The 18,886-nt window shown below is 55.2% G+C and overlaps 2 protein-coding genes across 3 annotated transcripts; one reads left to right on the top strand and one right to left on the bottom strand.

Moving 5' to 3' along the window:
* Window positions 1–18: 18 nt before the first annotated feature.
* Window positions 19–4,476, bottom strand: MPI (mannose phosphate isomerase). Of its 2 annotated transcripts, none has more exons than XM_063169429.1 (8): window positions 4,355–4,476; window positions 3,264–3,391; window positions 2,805–3,005; window positions 2,584–2,725; window positions 1,494–1,676; window positions 1,229–1,402; window positions 871–1,079; window positions 19–551 (listed from the first exon to the last, which is right to left on the bottom strand). In XM_063169429.1, the coding sequence occupies exons 3-8, from the start codon at window positions 2,997–2,999 to the stop codon at window positions 333–335; spliced, it is 1,122 nt and encodes a 373-aa protein (XP_063025499.1). In that variant the 5' UTR covers window positions 3,000–3,005; window positions 3,264–3,391; window positions 4,355–4,476; the 3' UTR covers window positions 19–332. The 2 variants fall into 2 exon arrangements, with proteins under 2 accessions (XP_063025499.1, XP_063025497.1); XM_063169427.1 differs by lacking the exon at window positions 4,355–4,476 and adding an exon at window positions 3,701–3,739.
* On the top strand, window positions 3,856–18,827 carry SCAMP2 (secretory carrier membrane protein 2). Its single transcript, XM_063169430.1, has 9 exons — window positions 3,856–3,983; window positions 9,225–9,305; window positions 10,214–10,294; window positions 11,237–11,354; window positions 11,966–12,094; window positions 12,513–12,672; window positions 13,139–13,240; window positions 16,311–16,428; window positions 17,428–18,827. Exons 1-9 carry the CDS (start codon window positions 3,927–3,929, stop codon window positions 17,572–17,574), a joined length of 993 nt encoding a protein of 330 aa, XP_063025500.1. The 5' UTR covers window positions 3,856–3,926; the 3' UTR covers window positions 17,575–18,827.
* Window positions 18,828–18,886: the final 59 nt, after the last annotated feature.

Below are 18,886 nucleotides of genomic sequence, written 5' to 3'. Positions count from 1 at the left end.
CCAGCACGCTGCCCTTCGCCAGGGACAAAGTCACTTCTTTATTCACAGCAGCAGAGGCTCTCCTGCTCCATCATCCCCCAGGCAGCCTCCTTTTACAGCCAGGGAAGGGGGACACTGGCCAGGCTTGGGAAGAGCCCACCAGCAGCAGCAGAAAGCCTGTGGTCTGCACCACCTCCAAGAGGTCAATCCACAGAACTGCTCTTTCTACACCTCAGGGCTGCTTTGGGGGTTTAACAGGTGGAGGGAGACCTTTCAAGCGAGAAGACTTTGCCCACAGCAGTTTCTATCTACCAAAACATGGAGTGTCGTGGTGGAAGTGTCCCAGGTGCTGCTCAGAGGAGGCAGCAGGCTCGGAAGAGCAGCATCCCCTCGGGTGAGGAGAGGTGCAGGGAGATGCTCTCGTTGGCCGACACGAAGAGCACGGAGCCACGGCGCAGGGACATCTCTGAGGCTGCTGCTGTGGAGGTGCCCACGGCTGTCCCTTGGATCACCAGCAGGATGCTGGCAGAGTCCATGGCAGAGATGAGGTACAGCTTGATGGAGGCAGGGATCTGCCAAGGGAAATGTCACTGTGCTGGGGTGTCCCTCAGCTTTGATCCTCTCTGCAGAGCTGGAAGGGGCTTGTCCCCACTCCCACCCCTTTGCTGGGCCTGCAGCAGCCCAAGCCCAGGGACCTCTTCCTGGTTCTCCCTCTGCCCAGAGCTGCTGGAGAAGGTGAACAAGCTCCAGGGAGGGATAAAGAGACCAGCACCCCATTACACCCAAAATCACTCCCACCCTGCCAGGACACTGGTAACAAAGGTGAGCAAGCCCCAGCCAGCACTGGTGTGTCCCACCCGGTGTCCCCAGCACGGAGCTGTCACCTCTCACCTCTATCCTCATGATGGTGAAGTCTGGCACGGGTGGGTCGTAGAGGTAGACGTGGGGATCGAGCTGGCTCTGCGCTGCCGGGAGGATCTTGGAGCTGCTGGGTGCTGGTGTGTAGTTGAGCATCTCACACAAGGTGAGCACATCGATGAACTTGGGCGTGAGCCCGGCGCGCACCGTGTTGTCCGAGCACGCCATCACCTCCACGCAGTCTGTGGGGACGGGGCAGCGCTGTCAGCCCAGCCCAGCCCTCAGCCCAGCCCTCCGCCCAGCCCTAAGCCCAGCCCAGCCCAGCCCCTCCTCCCGTCCCCACAGCCAGGCCTTGCAGGATGCCGGGCTAGGAGAGCCCCACGATGCTCACCTCCGTGCAGGTAGGCGTGGGGCTCGTTGGCTCCCAGGAACATGGCCTCCCCTGGCTCCAGCCTCACCAGGTTCAGGAAATAAATGGTGAAGCAGCCGATGTCCCCCGGGTACTGGGAGTGCAGCCGCAGCAGCAGCTCCCCATTGCTCCCCGACGTGTCCTTCCCTTCTGCCGCTGCACAGGACAGACCAGGCCCGGTGTGGGGAGAGCCTCTCCCCAAACACAGCCCCCCGAAGTGGTTTGGGGTGTCCCAGCCAGCACCCACCTTCCTGGGAGATCCTCTTCACCAGCATGTTCAGCTGGTCCACGAAGAACTTCTTCTCGCTCTTCATGAGGCGGGTGAAGCACACGCGCAGCGCGGCCGAGACCCCGCGCGGGTCATCACTGCCGCTGCGCTCCAGCTGCTCCGCGGCCACCTCCCCGATCAGCGCCCGCAGCTCGGGGACATCTGCGGGGCCAGCGCCGCTCAGAGCCAGCCCAGGCCAGGGGAGAGCACTGTCACTGTCCCCACAGCGAATCCCAGCCCTGGGAGCGCTGCCTGCACCCTGAACCCAATCCCAAGGGAGCAGGGCCGCCATCCACAACCCAAACCCCGTCCCAAACCCCATCCCAAAGGAGCATGGCCATCATCTCCATCCCAAACCCCATCCCAAAGGAGCATGGCCATCATCTCCATCCCAAAGCCCATCCCAAAGGGAGCATGGCCACCATCCCCATCCCAAAGCCCATCCCAAGGGAGCAGGGCCACCATCACCATCTCAAACCTCATCCCAAAGGAGCAGGACCTTCATCCCCATCCTAAACCCCATCCCAAGGGAGCACAGCCCCCATCCAAACCCCATCCCAAGGGAGCAGGGCTGCCATCCCCATCCCAAACCCCATCCCAAAGGAGCATGGGCATCATCTCCATCCCAAACCCCATCCCAAGGGAGCAGGGCCACCATTCCCACCCCATAGCCCATCCCAAGGGACCATGGCCCCCATCCCCATTCCAAATCCCATCCCAAGGGAACAGGGCAATCATCCCCATCCCAAATGAGCATGGCCACCATCCCCACCCCAAAGCCCATCCCAAGGGAGCACAGCCCCCATCCACACCCCAAATCCTGACCCAAGGGAGCATGGCCACCATCCCCATGCTAAACCCTAACCCAAGGGAGCATGGCCACCATCCCCACCCCAAAGCCCATTCCAAGGGAGCACGGCCACCATCCCCATCCCGAAGCCCAGCCCAAAGGGAGTGTGACCACCATCCCCATCCCGAAGCCCAGCCCAAGAGAGCAGGATCACCATCCCCATCCCATGGACACCATCCCCACCCCGGAGTCTGACCATGCCCCCTCCTCCAGCCTTACTCTGGAGGAAGGAGACAATCTCCTCCACGGGCCGGAAGCCACACATGCCCTCGAAGGGGGTGAGGGCGATGGCCATTTCGGGCTTGTGGTTGGCATCAGGATAGTGCTCAGGGAACTGGGCATGGAGCTTCGCTGCCAGCTCCTGCAGAGAGGGGACAGGAGCTGCCTGAGTCCCCAGGACATGAGATCCACCCGGGCTGCCCACACCGGGCTCTCCCTACCTTGTTGGGGTGTGCCTGGACAGACAGGGCGGTGTTGACCGACAGCACCTTGAACAGGAAGGGCAGGTGTCCCTGGAAGGCGTCCTTCACCTTGGCGCCCAGGCAGGCGGGGTTGTCGGCGATCCACTGGCCCAGGGTCTTTTGGGGGATGCGGTTATCCCGGATGAGGGCATCGCCCCGCGGGTGCGTGCCCATCCACAGCTGCCAGACACCAACACACACGGCTGGCACCCCGAGCCGAGCCGGGCAGGCAGCACGGATGACTTGGGCTTTTCCAGGGAGGTGATCCCTGGCAGCTCCCTCGGGGGCTGAGTCATGCCAAGCCAGGGGGACACGGGACAGCTGAGGGGCAGCATCGTGTCCCGCTAGGACACAGGATGGAGAGAGCTACCACGGCCGCGGGGTGGACACACGGATGGGACGGACACACGGACAGAATGGACACAGAGACACACTCACCTCAGCGTAGGGCAGGTCAGGCTGGATCTGGACCAGGGGGTCACCGCTGGCCACCAGCTTGGCCACCTCGCTCTCCAGGCCCACCTTCCCCCAGGAATAGTTCTGCACCGCGCAGGACAGGGGGAACACTGCGGGAGGGAAGGCAGGTGTTAGCGGGGCACCGAAAGAAGCCCCGGAAATCCTCCCGGACACGCACGGAGCCCGCGGGGCACGGTGACGGGATGGCAGGGAGGGAGAGCACCACGGCCTTGGCAGGGGACACTCTGTGGGGACGATCTGCGACCATCACACGGCCATCTGGGGGTGCCCGGGCTGGGGGCGCGGCTCACGGGCCCTGCTCCCCGTGGCCCTGGGGGGTCCCGGAGGGGGTGCCGGTGTCGCATCGCGGAGCCCATCCCCGGGCGGGCGGTGGTGCCCGGTGCCCGTGCCCCGCTCACCGCGGATCTCCGCCATGGCTCTGCCGGGCAGGACCTGCCCCCCCCTCCCCTCACCGCCCCCCCGCCGCCACCGCCGCGCCTGACGTCACGCGGCCACGCCCACCGGGTTAACCCCGCGCGAGCTGTGCGCGCCGCCGTGACGTCACGCGGCTCCTGGTCACGCGGGTGCCCCGGAAGCGCCAGGAGCGGCGGCGGGCGGGAGCGGAGCAGGAGCTGGATCGCGCCCATGTCGGGCTTCGACACCAACCCGTTCGCCGACCCGGTGGACATCAACCCCTTCCAGGTGGGCGCGGGTTACGGGTGCCTCTCCCGGCGCGGCGCGGCCCGGCCGGGGCCCCGTGCCCCGCACGCCGGGACGTGGCACTGAGTGAAGCGCCGCCGGCCAATGGCGGAGCCGCTCCTCCGCATCTCGACCAATCAGAGCGAGAGGGCGGGACCAGGGGGGCGTGAGGCGGCCGCGACCCCCGGCCCTGAGGGCGGCCTGGAGCCGAGCCCCGGGTCCCGATCCCCGTCTACCGCGGGTCACGGTCCCATCTCCTCCTCTTTCTGCAGCCCCTTCCCCTGCGCCGCCACCGCCTGGGATCCCGAACCCCTTCCGCAGCGCTGTGACCCCCAGGTCCCTCCCGCTGTGTCCCCGCACCCGGCTGCTCTCACCTCGAGGGGGGCTCTCCCACCCAGCTGGGAATGCCTGCTCTGAGGGTTTATTCAAAATAATCCATCGCTGGAGCTCTCTCGGCCGTGCTGCGCGGCGGGCTGGTTGTTCTCTGAGTCTCTCTGGGTTTGTTTTTAAGGCGGTTCGGCTTTAAAGTGAGTTCCCGTGGCAAAGCCGTGGATTTCGTGGCTCCAAGCAGAGGATTGCTGTTAAGGTCACTGAGGACTCGGTGTGTGCTCGCTGGGTTTCTCCTCTGTGGGATTAACCTCTGGAAATTGGGGTCACTGATGCAGGGAGCTGGCCTGGCACGGCCTCTGTGTGACAGTCAGGCTCTGGAGCCCAGCCTCACCTCCGCTGCTTGTCTGGGATGTGAGCACAGGAAAAACTGCTTTCCTGACCTTGGATCTCATGGCTGAGCCAAACACGAGTTGTTTGTTGATAGAGCTGAGTCCTTTGAGGAATCAGAGAGAAAAAATTCTTTCTCTTCTTCCTCACTTTCATTTTGACACAGTCCCGTGACGCTCAGGAATGGGAAGAGTTGGGATGATTGTGTTCCTCTGGTGTTCACTCTGGGAGATGGAATATATTGCTGTTCATGGACGTGGGATTTGTCGCTTTGGCTTTGAGGAAGTAAATATTCCTAGAATCACAGAGTGGTTTGGGTTAGAAGGGAAATTAAAGCTCATTCAGTCCCACCCTTTGCATGGGCAGGGACACTTCCACTGTCCCAGGCTGCTCCAAGCCTCGTCCAGCCTGGCCTGGAACATTTCCAGGGATAGCCAAAGCTTCTCTGGGCACCTTGTACCAGGGCCTCCCCACCTTCACAGGGAAGAATTTCCTAATATCCAATCTAATCTCTGTCAGTCTGAAGCCATTCTCTGTTCTCCTGTCACTTTGGGCCCTTGTAAAAAGTCTGTCTCCATCTTTCTTGTCATCTCCCTTCAGCTGCTTTGTGCACATTAAAGCTGTGCTGGTATCTGGCAGAACAGGGCTGTGCTCACTCTTTATTCACTGATCAAACAAGAAAAGGTTGAAGGTGATTTCCAGGCAGTAACTCCCACGTCAGGCTCACTTAACAAGGATTGACACATGTCCCACGGTGGATTCCTCTGTGAGAGCTCTTTGCAGCTCCTCTGATCCTTGTGGAAGCTTCTGTACCCTCCTCTTGGGACTGCAAGTTTTTGTTTTACCTTTTTTTTTTTTTTTATTTTTCCAAGAAAATTTCCCCAGTCCCCAGCTGCTGGTCGAGAGGAATTTTTGACTGCTGCTTCCTGGAGCCTCCTTGGTCAGGTTTGAAATGGAATCCCAGCCTGTGGGACAGCCTGTTCCCTGCCAGGGGCTGGCTCCAGGTGCTGGCTCTGTGCTGGGGTGACAGTGACAGTGTCCCACTGACAGTGTCCCAGCCCGTGGATCTCTCCTGCCACAGCACCAGGATTGTCCCTCCTTGCTCCAGCTCCCAGTTCAGTGCTTCATCCTCCTCAAATCCTGAGCTTTCTGCCTTTTCAGGAGGCTCTGTTCATGATGTTCTCCAAGCTTTGTGTAAAATAAGCTGCTTTGGTCCTGTTAAAAATATCTCTGGCTGCTCTGTTACTTATTGTAACCAGTTCATGAGAGATGATTAACTTCCTTCCTTTATCTAGTAACCTGCTGCTGCAAGTGGCAGCTGCCTCCAAAACTTTGATTCCAGCTTCAGACAGAGCTGGAAAGTTCCATCCTTTCCAGAGATATCAAAAACAAAATCCTCAAGATTTCTCTCAGTGCATCTCCCAGGCAGTGGCAGCACCCTCAGTCTGCAGGACTGGTTATATTTGGGGCAATACTGTGATATTTTGACAACTGTGTTAAATTCCAGGTGATTCTAGGTTGAGCTCTTTTTCCTTGATCTCATCTAGAGAGGCCTCTCATTTTGTTTCTTTAATCTGTGGGAAGAGAAAGAAAAGAAAAAAAAAAATAGAATTCCTTGCACAAACCTGTTGTGCCCAAACCTTTCAGCAGCACGACAGCAACTTTGTATTTGCATTAAAGCTGCATTTGAAAATTGTTTTAATATTCCTGGCAATGCAGTTTGGTCCAGATGTGGGGTTATTCTGTGCTGGGGGCACCTGAAGCCATGAGAAACAGCATCACACATCCCTGGCACTCAAGAAGTGATGGTTGGAAGGGCAGCACATGGGATCTGCCCGTGGCACCCTGCAGGTCCAGCCAATTGTTGATCTGTGAGCACGAGCTTTGTGGCTGGACACCTCTATTGTGGCTCCAAGAGGTTCTGAATTAAATCCCTGTCTCCTGATCCTTTCCAAGGCTCGTTCTGAGAGGCTCAGCTGCCTTTTGCTGCTAGCTGGCAGAAAACAGCTGTAAAACACCAAGTTTGTGGGCAGCTCCTGGCTGATCTCGGCATTCCTGGTGCTCTCTCATCCCTCACTGCCTGCTCCAGGCTCACAGGAGCTGCTGCCTGTGCTTCACCCTCTGCTTTCCTTCCTGCCCTCCCCAGGCACGTGTCCAAACACTTCAGCTTTGTTGCAGATTCTCTGCTCTTTGGGTTCCTATTTTAGGCACGCTTGCACAATAGCAGGCAAGTTCAGCCCAGCTGCTGGGCCTTGGCCTCACAGCCTAATTAAGTGATTTTGTTTGAAAGCTGTGCAGCAAGATGAGAGCTTGTCTGCCTTGGGAATCAAACTGTGGTGGTGCTCTCCCTGCCCTTGAGGAGCCTCCAGCTTTTTTTTGGGTGCAGATAAGCCAAGGGAAGTAAAATTTGTGTTTTACAGTGGTACAATAGCATTTTTCCTTGTTGCCAGCCTGCCCACCCAGGCTCTCTGGAGGGTTATGCAGCTCTCACATTCCACTTCCCACACCTTGAAGGGAGCTTCTCTTCCTTGTGCAGTTGTTTTCTGCTGGACTTTAGTCTGGACTAAAGGGTTTGTGCTGATGGGCAGCACTGCCATGCGTGAGGGGAAGTATAAACTTGTGCTGACAGCCCTTATCTCTGCACAGCTGAAGCTTCCAGAGGAGTCAGGAATGAAATAAAAGCACTTTTTATCTCCAGCATGGCAGCCCTGCTGCTTCTTCCCACTTGTTGCAGCCTTTCCTCGCTGGGGAGCTGAACTTCCCTGAGCAGCGTTGGGGAGAATGAGAGGTGATTCACAAACGAGTGTGACCTGTTGGTGGTGGGAGTGCCTGCCCTGCAGGAGCTCTGCTGTTACTCATTAACTGCTCCCTGTGCTCCTGCCCAGCACCAGGCTGCGCTAGAGCCCCGTGTGAAAAACGCCAGTCACTTCTTTTTAAAATTTTAAAAGTTTCATAGTAATTAAATGGTTATAAAAATAGCAATATAATGAGAGTAATAATAATTTAGACAACTTGAATTAGGACAATATGAGACAATAGAAACAAAGAGTTGTGGGTAGTCATTTTTCTGGGCAGCATAAGCCTGAAAAAGGACACACATTAACAGGATTAACCCTTAAAAACAACAGCCTGTTGCATATTCATGCACCTCATACATGATGCATAAATTCCATTCAAACACAGAATTCTGTCTGGTCAGTGTCAGCTTCTTCCTCTTAATCCTGACAGCATCTCAGGGCTGGGCAAGGGCAAGGCAGGAAGAAATTTGTTTCTTCTGATAAGAGGGCAATAAATTCTCTTTCTCTGAAAGATTTAGGTGTCCTGTGGCTGCTGTCTCACTGGGCGTCCTTTCTTTAAAAAAAGTATCTTACATAGCATAGTTTCTATTTTACCGTCTGCTTAAGAAAATTAATGCAGCATAACTTTCTAACACAGCACATACAATATTCATTTTAATATTTGCAAAAAAAAAACACTCATAAAATATGCATTTTTCACACCTGGGAATGGCTCCAGAGGGATTTTCCTCCGTGCCCCAGCTCCATCAGCCCTGGAGCAGCCTCGGTTCCTTCTCCCCCCATGGAGCACCAAATTAGAAGGGCTGGTCTGGACACACGAGGTGCTGAGGGAGGGAGGAGAAGCCACGTTTTAATTTTCTGAGCCACTCCCAGCTCTCAGGTTGCCAGGCCAGGAGGATTTCCGAGTTCCAAAAGGGCCTCGTTGCTGGGATAAGGGGAGGAGGAGTGCTCCAGAGGGCAGCACCTGGCTGCCCAAGAGGAACCTCTGCATGCAGAGGAGTAGGTGGAAAAGAGGAGATGAAAAACAGCTGCGTAAAAACCCTGCAGGTGAGGGGAGGGAGGTGTGTGAGGTGCAGAGAGCCTGTTTTTAAACATCAGAGGATGTTTAAAAGACGAGTGGGAGGTGCTGTGAGTGGAAGTGAGAGCTGTTATGCCAGCAGCATTAAAACCTCCTAAAATAATTGGTGTCACACCTCCAGCTCAATTTTCCTGAGTGTTTCACTTATTCAGAGCAATCAGTGGCATTTTAGCTTGCCAGCATCTCTCAGCCAGGATCAGCTGTGTCTAAAATCTCATTTTGTGTGGCTCCACGCTTGCTTTGTGAGTCCCAGCAGCATCCTGACCATGGGTGGATGAATCCAAATCCCTGGAAATTAGGAATATCTCATTGTAGGTTAGCAGAAGTAACCTGCACAAAGTATTCCTGTGTTGTGGTTGTTCAGACATCCCTCTTGGCTGAACAGGAGATTATTTCTGCTGACAAGTCTTGCCTTGCTGGTAGTCATCTCCTTGGATATTTAAATTCCATGCCAGCCAGGGCCGTCTCCCTGTGGCAGGGATGTGTTTCACCCCCTCAAATTCCCAGCTAACAAGCAGATGGAAAGCAGGCAGCATGGATGAGATGGACTTGCTGTTCTTAAAGGCCTTTTACCAAACTGAACAATTCAGTGCTGTCAGTGGTGATAGCCCATATCCAGTGCTGATTTCTCCTTGTGCTCTCTCCCTGCAGGACCCCTCGGTGACACAGCTCACAAACACCAGCCAAAGTGGCTTGGATGAGTTCAACCCCTTTTCTGAGAGCTCCCAGCGGGTAAGTGCCACGTGTCCTTGTGCTCTGTGTGCCTGGTGGTGCTTTTAGTGCTGTAGAAGGTCCCTTGATAGGTGCAGCTTAAAAAATAGAGGATTTCACAGCTGATTTCTGTAGCCCCACATTTCTCTTCGCAGAGAAAAGCAAGGCACAATTCTTCCCAAGAATATTTCTGGGGTTCACATTCTATGAACCTCAGAGAAAGAAACCACAATTCTTATCATTTGCTCTGCCTGTGTTTGTGCAAAAGTAGAATACAGCATAGAGCTTTTTTACCTAAAGTGATGGTGTTTTGTTTCCTTGGCCTGTCAGGGCCAAGAGTGTGTGTGTGTGTCAGGACTGTTGAGTGACAGTCATGAGATTCAGGGCAAGGTAAGCAGTGTGTGCAGAGTGAGTGCTGGGCAGATCCAGTTTTAGATGTATAGAATAATGTAGTATAATAAAGCAATTAATTAACCTTCTAATATCAATGGAGTCAGATGCATCATTCCCTCCTCTCATTGAGGCCATCACAGCACAACTCTGGATTTCCCCGTGGATGTGGCTCATGGTGTGCAGGAGAGGGAAATTGCTCCTGCACTGGAGCAGTAATGAGCTCCCAGCTCACTGGCATGGAACAGCTCCTCTCCAGCTGCCTGCTGGCTCCCAGGGAAGCCCCATGAAGTGTGAAGGGGAAGATGGTTTGTGGCAGGGCACTGCAGCGTTTATTTGCTCCTTGGGCTGCGAGCTGAGCTGTGCTGGCCACTGAGGGATGGCTGGGAGAGCCTCACCCTTATTCCCTGGCTGCTGCCACGAGCCAGGTGGGAGAAGGAGGGCAGGAAGGGGAGATTAGTTAGATTTTATTTTGCTTTAAACAATTCACCAAGAGCCTTTTGTGTTTCTCCTGCCCTGTTTTTCCTGATCTCTCCCAGACAAATGCAGCGCGGACGACGCCGGCGACGCAGCCCTCGCAGCCGGCTGTGCTGCAGACATCTGTGGAGCCCACACCACAGGTACAGCCCCTCCCTGCTGCCCTCCCAGCCTCCTCCAGCTCCCAGGGCCTCTGGGAGCACAGCATTCCCTGGGCTGGGCACTGGGAAGCTGCAGGTGGGATTTTCAACGTGTATTTCCGAGGCAGATCTTTGTAGGGAATACACATGTGGAGTTCTTCTATCTCCTTCCCTGTCCTTCTGGTGGCAGAGCTTGCTTTGCCTTGTGTCCTGTTGGCTCTGGCTTCCCTCTGGAAATCCTGGAATGAATCCTGCTAATGCTTTTAGCTTAGTTCTGGTGTCTGGTCAGACATGCTCGGTGCCAGGAGAGCAAATGCAAGTACCCGGCCACCAGCACCACCTCATCCAAAGAACTGGGAGAAAGAATAATTTCTCAGAATATAAAACAGGTCGAAGAGATCCTTAAGACATGTGGTAGGCAGCTGGGAAGGGAATTGTCCTGGTAAGCCCAGGAGCCCTGCTCACCACTCTGGAGTGATGAGCTCAGAGCAGTGAGATAAGTGTGAGGTAGAAGAAGCTGTGGGTAAGCTCCTCCTGCCAGCCCTAACTTCCTGTAGGATAACTTGATTTTGTCCTCCAGTGGCAGAATCAAGATATCACAGGCTGAGCTTTCATGTCACCCTTGTGTCCAAGATGTGTGAGGCTGAGCTTTCATGTCACCCTGTGCCCAAGATGTCAGGGGCTGAGCTTTCATGTCACCCTGTGCCCAAGATGTCAGGGGCTGAGCTTTCATGTCACCCTGTGCCCAAGGTGTCAGGGGCTGAGCTTTCATGTCACCCTGTGCCCAAGATGTCAGGGGCTGAGCTTTCATGTCACCCTGTGCCCAAGGTGTCAGGGGCTGAGCTTTCATGTCACCCTGTGCCCTGTTTCCTTCCCCGCCTGGCACCCAGGTGCCACCACAGGGCAGGGCAGGGCTGACCTCTCTGCTGTTTGTGCCCTCCCCAGGCCGTGGCTGCAGCAGCACAGGCAGGGCTGCTCCAGCAGCAGGCAGAGCTAGAGAGGAAGGCAGCAGAGCTGGAGAAGAAGGAAAGGGAGCTGCAGAGCCACGCAGCCAGCATCGACCGTGAGTACTGACTCCTGCCCAGGGCAGCCTGGCTCCCTTGGTTTGCCAGGATTTCAGGATAATTCCCCGTGCCAGCCCTTCTGGGACGTGCCTGGCATCCCACAGCTTCCAAGATGGGAAGGTGGGATGCTGGAGGCCAGTTCTGGTGGGTCCCTGCCCTCAAGCAGCTGCATTTCACCACCAAAAGCTCTCAAGCATTGATCTGTGCCCGTGTCAGAGCTGGTGAGTGACTCTGCCACGCTGAGGCTTCTCACTGAGGGCAGCAAAGCTCTTCTCCTCAGCCTCAATGCTCTTTTAACCACAGGATCCAGTATTTTCCCCCTAATCTTGGTGTGAAGTGGCTGAATCTGGGCTTGCAGGGCTGAGTGATGGTGGCCAGTGCAGGGAATTCTGCCTTCCTCCAAGGAAAACCCCTGCACACAGCTGCTGTGCCAGCAGTTTATCCCATCCCTGCTGTGCTGCCCAGCCCCTGGGCTCTGCCAAGGTTTTAATGCATGAATTCAACAATTGCTGAACAACTGCTTGGAAATTCTGGGGTGGGATTAGCCTTTGAATGAGAGAAGAGCAAGTGAAAAGCTGCTCCTTCCTTCCTTCCTTCCTCCCTCCCACAGCGAGGCAGAACAACTGGCCTCCTCTCCCCAAGAGGTGTCCCATCAAGCCCTGCTTCTACCAGGACTTCTCTGCAGACATCCCAGCTGACTACCAGAGGATATGCAAGATGCTCTATTACTTGTGGATGTGTAAGTAATCCACACCTCACCTGCAGTCAGAATTCTTTTGGAGGAGGTTCTGTGTGAAAAGCTGAGCTCTGTCACGCAGTAAATGCTATTGGTGTTGCCTGCGAGGCTCAAATCAGGTTTCCCTCCTTTCTTATGAAGAACCTCGAGTTTATGCTTTGGGAATAGCTCATTCATGACAAAATTTTAATTGTTTAATGGAGGCTTGAGCACCTATTTTAAGATTTGGCTGTGAGCAGCAGGATCAGATGAGCTTCTTATGTCAAGCTCTGTTTCCCTTCTAAGGGAGGCAGGGAAATTAGATGGCCCAAAGTCACCTTAATTTCTGCAGCTCCCCCTGTGTTCACTGAGGCATTGAAGGTGCTTTGGAGTTTCCAAGAGCTTGCTGATGTTGTTTTTCTCTCTCTCCCACCCCAAACAGTGCATTCCATCACCCTGCTCCTAAACCTGCTGGCTTGCCTGGCGTGGTTCACAGTGGACAACAGCAGAGGAGTGGACTTTGGGCTCTCCATCCTGTGGTTAATTTTATTCACCCCTTGTGCCTTTCTCTGTTGGTACCGACCAATTTACAAGGCTTTCAGGCAAGTGCTGGGTTGGTTTTTATTGTAACAGGGATGTATCTCTTAGTGGGAGGAGCTTTGGGTTTATCTGTTCCCATCGTGTTTTGCCCTCAGGATTTTTCCAGCTCTTTGCATCATTAGATAAACCCAGAGCACTGTGTTGCTAAACATATTAGATCTGTCTGATAGAACTTAATTATGGTGATCCTTTTTCATCCTGAAATCCAAGCCCAGGCAGACAGAGGACACTTTGAATTCATGTTTTATTCACTTTAATAATTTCTAAGACACTGTTTGGTACACTGATGTGGAGCACACTGTGTTTGTGGAGGGAGCTGCCTTCACCCCATCTTGCTCTGGGCAGATGGACACATTTAGGTGCCCAAATTCCTCCCCTCAGCAGCTCTTCCCTGCAGAAAGGAGTTCACTGAAGCTGTTCCTCTCCTCTTAGTGCAAGGATCACAGGTTTCACTCCTCTCTCCTGCAGGTCTGACAGCTCCTTCAGCTTCTTTGTCTTCTTTTTCATCTTCTTCTGCCAAATAGCAATCTACATCATCCAGGCTGTTGGAATTCCTGGCTGGGGAGACAGGTAAGCTTGGCTTTGCTGCCTGCCATGTCACACATCCCTTTTCTCACCAGGGCTGTGACTGGCAGGAGCTTTGGGGCCTGCTTCTGACAGCTGCCTGTTCTTTCTGCTGTGGTTTTCCTCTCTCAGCTCATGGCAGGTCCCAGCTGCCTCCCTTCTCTGCTCTTCCCATCCTAATCCCAGTATGAGAAGGGGAGTATGTGAATTACTGGATATTGGGCAGGAATTTTTCCCTCACAGGGTGCCCAGAGCAGCTGTGGCTGTCTCTGCATCCCTGGCAGTGTCCAAGGCCATGTTGGATGGGACTTGGAGCACCCTGGGACAGTGGGAATTGTCCCTGCCCATGGCAGAGGGGTGGAGTGTGATGAGTTTTGAGGCCCCTTCTGACCCAAACTGTTCTGTGATTCTGTGAGAACTCTTCTGTGCCTCTTCTCCCTCACTCAGCACAGATCATATTTGCTCCTCTGGTGTGAACCACATCTGCCTTGTTCAGACTGGAGCCTTCCCTGACAGCAGTGTGGGGCTGAGGGGTCTCTAACCTGAAATCTGGGTGCTACTCAGCCCTGACTCTGTCCCCAAACTCTCCCTGGATCCCTCTGGAGCGTGTGCTTGGTGGGCTGAGATAAGCAGAGAGGCTTTTAGCCTCTCCCTTTCTCAGTGACATTGTCCAGAAGGGCGAGCCTGGGCTTTTGGAGCCGCTCCAGCAGCCTCATGTCAGCAGCTGTGCCCTGCAGGGAGAGCACAGCCTTTCCTTTCACCTTGCTGCCCCTGCTGCAGCTCCTGTTCTGGAGTCAGGCAAGGTTGGCAGCCTGTTCTGGAGTCAGGCAAGGTCAGCAGCCTGTTCTGGAGTCAGGCAAGGTCAGCAGCCTGTTCTGGAGCTCAGGGAAGATCAGCAGCCTGTTCTGGAGCTCAGGGAAGGTCAGCAGCCTGTTCTGGAGCTCAGGGAGCTCAGGCAAGGTTGGCAGCCTGTTCTGGAGCTCAGGGAAGATCAGCAGCCTGTTCTGGAGCTCAGGGAAGATCAGCAGCCTGTTCTGGAGCTCAGGGAAGGTTAGCAGCTCCCATTCTGGATTTAGGAAGCTTAGGGAAGGTCAGCAGTCTGTTCTGGAGCTCAGGCAAGGTTGGCAGCCTGTTCTGGAGCTCAGGGAAGGTTAGCAGCCTGTTCTGGATCTCAGGGTGAGGTTAGCAGCTCCCATTCTGGATTTAGGGAACTCAGGGAAGGTCAGCAGCCTGTCCTGGAGCTCAGGGAAGGTCAGCAGCCTGTGCTGGAGTCACAGAGCTCAGGGTGAGGTCAGCAGCCTGTTCTGGAATCAGGGAGCTCAGGGAATGTTGGCAGCTCCCATTCTGGAGTTAGGGAGCTCAGGGAAGGTTAACAGTCCCTTATGGAGTCAGGGAGCTCAGGGTGAGGTCAGCAGCCTGTTCTGGAGCTCAGGGAGCTCAGGCAAGGTTGGCAGCCTGTTCTGGAGCTCGGGGAAGATTAGCAGCCTGTTCTGGAGCTCAAGGGAACATCAGCAGCCTGTTCTTGATCTCAGGGTGAGGTTAGCAGCTCCCGTTCTGGATTTAGGGAGCTCAGGGAAGGTCAGCAGCCTGTTCTGGATTTAGGGAGCTCAGGAAAGGTCAGCAGCCCGTGGTGCCTGTCCCAGGGCAGGCTGCAGGCAGGAGCTGCTGTCTCTTTGTGCCCTGTGCCTGCAGAAGGGCCCGTGGGCAGTGCTGACCCTGCCTCCCCCCTGCCCGAGTCACGGGGGAATGGAGTGGGTTCAGTCTCCCTGGAGAGGCTGCCTGCAGCTCTCTGCTCTGCTCCCTGCTGCCAGCCAGCCAGCCAGCGTGGGTATTTTTGGCTGCAGTGCATGGTGTGCCTTTCTGCTTCCCTGTGCTGCCAGGAGCAGTGCCACACATGGCATGAGACCCATCCCTCCTCCTGCTGCTGCTGGCACACGGTGTGCTGGTGGAGCACTTGGAAAGGCTCCTTTCTCCAGCTCCCAAGAAGGTGTTCTGAGTGAGGTGTCTTGGTATTTTCAGCCACAGCCAAGTGCTGGTAACTGTGAATTCTCTCTGCTCCTTTTCCTTCAACACCTCCCAGTGTCTGTGAATTGGAATGGTGGAATCACAGAATGCTTTGGGTTGGAGGGGACCGTGGGCAGGGACACCTTCCACTGTCCCAGGTAGCTCCAACCCCCATCCAGCCTGGCCTGGGGCACTTCCACAGCCACAGCTGCTCTGGGCAGCCTGTGCCAGGGTTTCACCACCTCCATCCCTTCCTGTCTCTTCCTCCTCCTCTCAACCCTTTCATCCCTGTCAGGGTGACACTCAGCTCCAGGCTCCAGACCTGCCAGCTGATCTCTCCCAATTCAGCTCTTCCAGCCTATCTTTACCCCTCCTGGCTGAATTTTGAGAAGGTGCCCATGGAAGTCACTGTTGGCGCCAAGGGTATTGATTTTGCTGCCTGAGGGGAGGGCACAGAGCTGAAATGTGGGTGGGATGAGCACAATCCTCCTCTAAAAATGCTAATGGAAACTCTATCCCCAAAACAAAGGCCTGGACGAGCTCCAGGCTCCCCCGTTTCCATTTTGTGCTGCCCTGTAACCTTGCCTTGCAGCAGGGGTGTGCTCCCAGCTGTGCTCCAGCTGTGCTGGGGTGCTGTCCATGCCCAGCCCCTCTCTGTGCTGGGATGCTGTCCATGCCCAGCCCCTCTCTGTGCTGGAACACTGTCCATGCCCAGCCCCTCTCTCCATGCCCAGCCCCTCTCTGTGCTGGGGTGCTGTCCATGCCCAGCCCCTCTCTGTGCTGGGATGCTGTCCATGCCCAGCCCCTCTCTGTGCTGGAACACTCTCCATGCCCAGCCCCTCTCTGTGGTGGGATGCTGTCCATGCCCAGCCCCTCTCTCCATGCCCAGCCCCTCTCTCCATGCCCAGCCCCTCTCTGTGCTGGAACACTGTCCATGCCCAGCCCCTCTCTCCATGCCCAGCCCCTCTCTGTGCTGGGATGCTGTCCATGCCCAGCCCCTCTCTCCATGCCCAGCCCCTCTCTGTGCTGGAACACTGTCCATGCCCAGCCCCTCTCTCCCTGTCCCTGGCAGCGGCTGGATCGCGGCGCTCTCGGAGGTGCACGGCAACGTGGCCGTGGTGGTGATCATGATGGTGGTGGCAGCCTTCTTCACGCTCTGCGCCGTGCTCTCCCTCTTCCTCCTCAAGCAGGTGAGTGCCTCGGGGGCCAGCAGAGCTCAGGCTGCCCCCAGGGCTCCTGGCTTTGATGCCTCCCTTCACCCACCTGGGAATGATGGTGGGATGGGGGCACTGGTGGCTCAGGAGATTTTAATTAAAGTGGTTTTGCTTGTGCTTCCTGCAGCGATGCCAGATTTTTTTGGACAGTGTTGAAGTGGGGAGTAGCCTCCCTTTGGGAGTCATAGAATCATGAAATTATTTGGGAAGGGATCTTGGAGCTCAACTTACCTCCTGCCAAGGGCAGGGACGCTTCCCATGGTCCCAGGGTGCTCCAAGCCCTGTCCAGCCTGGCCTGGAACATTTCCAGGGATCCTGGGGCAGCCACAGCTTCTCTGGGCAACCCACCCTGACAGAGAAGGATTTATTTCCTGATACCCTGCCCTCTGGCAGTTTAAAACCATTTCCCCTTGTCCTGCCTGGAGCTGGCTGAGCAGAGGTGGTCGTGGCTCTGTTCAGCACCCAGGGATTTTCTGTCACTGCTCCCACAGCCTTGTGGGGCTTTTCAGAGCCTGGTGGGGTCCCAGTGAGTGCCTTCCCACTGATCCTAAACCCAGCCCTCCTCCCTCATCCTGCCTGCCCACAGCAGGGCTGGATTTCTGCAGGAACAGCAGAAATGGAGCTTGGGGGAAGCCAAGGACAGGCTGGACTGATCCTCTTTCTGTTGGTACTTCCTTCTGCTCTCCTGCCTTTATCTTGAAGGAAATACCTGATGCTGTTGGCACCTTCAGGTCCTGCCCTGCAGTAAATACTGGGTTAAGCATGAACCATCACAGTGTGGGGAATTTTGGGTCTGAAACCACTAATTTTGCTGAGAGCTCCACATTTTTCAGCAAATGAAGCTCTCCTGAAATCTGCCATGGAGCCAGTGGCTGCAGCCCATGCTCTGTAGCTGTCCAGGGAGCTGCTTAGCTTGGGACAAGCTGGGTGTGTGCAGCAATCCCACAGGCTGGTTTCAATCCCTCTCTTCCCCAGGTGCATTCCCTGTATCGGCGCACAGGAGCCAGCTTCCAGAGGGCCCAGGAGGAGTTTTCCCAAGGCATCCTCACCAACAGGAGCTTCCAGAACGCAGCAGCTGGGGCAGCCTCCTCAGCTGCACAGAGTGCTTTCAGAGGAAACTAACCCTGCCCAGCAAATCCAGCCCTTCTTCCCAGCAAATCCAGCCCTTCATCCTGGGCTGCCTCCCTCTCGCTTCCTCTGCCCTCATCTCCCCAACCTTCTATTTTTATTTTTGTTTGTTTTTTTTCTGAAAATGCACTTTTTTGGGGGGTACCATGTGAGCTCTGTGATGCCGACACTCCTGATGAGAAGAGGTTTTTTCTTTTGGGCTTCAGCTGAGCTACGGTTTGGATGATGATTCCTTTTCCCTGTCTTGTTTTAGGGTGTGGGGAGATGGGGGAAGACATTCTCTGAGGCAAATATTCCTCTTTCCAGGACCTTCCAGGTGTTTGTCTCTTCCTCCCCCTCACTCTGTCTGTAGCAGGAAGATGAGGGGAAGCAGGTTTTTGATTTTACTCTCTCTTCTCTTGGCCTTTGCTATGAAGAATTTGATTATCTGCTGTTTTGGGGAGGGTTTTGTAACGTGCATGTAGTTGATGTCATTAATTTTAAGAACAGAAACTGTACTTTTGGTTTATTACACTCACACAATGCTGTATTTTGACCTCGTAACTGCTGGGCTTCCTGAGAGCCACGAAGGAAAATCTGGGAGCAGCAGGGAGTTTGCGGGGGGATGTATTTCCCCTGATGTCCCCGGGGCACATCCCTTGCTTCCAGGAGGATCCTGCAGGTGCCAGAGAGGGGGAGAAGGGATCAGTGGGGGCTGAGTCTTCTCAGTGACTTGAGAGCAGGAGAGGGAGGGGAAAAGGGATTTTGGTTTGGCTCCCAGCTCCAGTTTGGGGGCAGCTGAGGATGCCGGGTCACACAGTGCCTGTGACGCCCTTCTCCAGCTAACCCTGAATGAGTCTTTCTCCAGGGAAGGCTCCTCCCTGCCTTCCTCCTGACGAGTTTAATTTTTTTTTTCAGCTGGGAAGGAACTGTTTCTGTGTGTGTTCAGCCGCATCCCAAGATGGGATTTCCCCTGGGACGCCGAGGGGCGGATGGGGGCAGGTTCCCACCTCTCCCTCCCTCAGCCCCGTGGTTTGGGTGTCGTGGGGAGGGAATTTAATGCAGATTTGGCTTTGCGGTGCCCCTTTGCCGGGCTGGGGTTGTATCAGACCCCCCTCCTGTGCCGCTGAGGGGCGGCGGGGGCGCTGGGATACAGAAATCGGTATTTTTACACCCTTTTCCTTCTGTATTACTGGATTTTTTTTTTCCCTGCGTCTGATCTTTTAATGTTTAAAAAATTATTAATAAAAATGTTCATGTGGTCCAGACACGGCGGCGGGGGCGTGGCTTGGTGTGATTGACGGGTTGGGGGCGTGGCCAACACGGA

Source organism: Melospiza melodia, chromosome 15 (assembly GCF_035770615.1).
Source record: "Melospiza melodia melodia isolate bMelMel2 chromosome 15, bMelMel2.pri, whole genome shotgun sequence".
Classification (NCBI taxonomy): Eukaryota; Metazoa; Chordata; class Aves; order Passeriformes; family Passerellidae; genus Melospiza; species Melospiza melodia.
This window is presented reverse-complemented; position numbering and strand designations above follow the sequence as displayed.

Bases quoted from the DNA above. Each gene is read 5' to 3' on its own strand.
- MPI (XM_063169427.1), bottom strand. The intron at 1,677-2,583 runs GTAAGGCTGGAG...CTGGCCCCGCAG, and splicing joins GATTGTCTCCTTCCTCCAGA to ATGTCCCCGAGCTGCGGGCG. The intron at 1,403-1,493 runs GTGGGTGCTGGC...TGTCCTGTGCAG, and splicing joins GAAGAGGATCTCCCAGGAAG to CGGCAGAAGGGAAGGACACG.
- SCAMP2 (XM_063169430.1), top strand. From the start codon at position 3,927: ATGTCGGGCTTCGACACCAACCCGTTCGCCGACCCGGTGGACATCAAC. The intron at 9,306-10,213 runs GTAAGTGCCACG...GATCTCTCCCAG, and splicing joins TTTCTGAGAGCTCCCAGCGG to ACAAATGCAGCGCGGACGAC. The intron at 11,355-11,965 runs GTGAGTACTGAC...TCCCTCCCACAG, and splicing joins CCACGCAGCCAGCATCGACC to CGAGGCAGAACAACTGGCCT.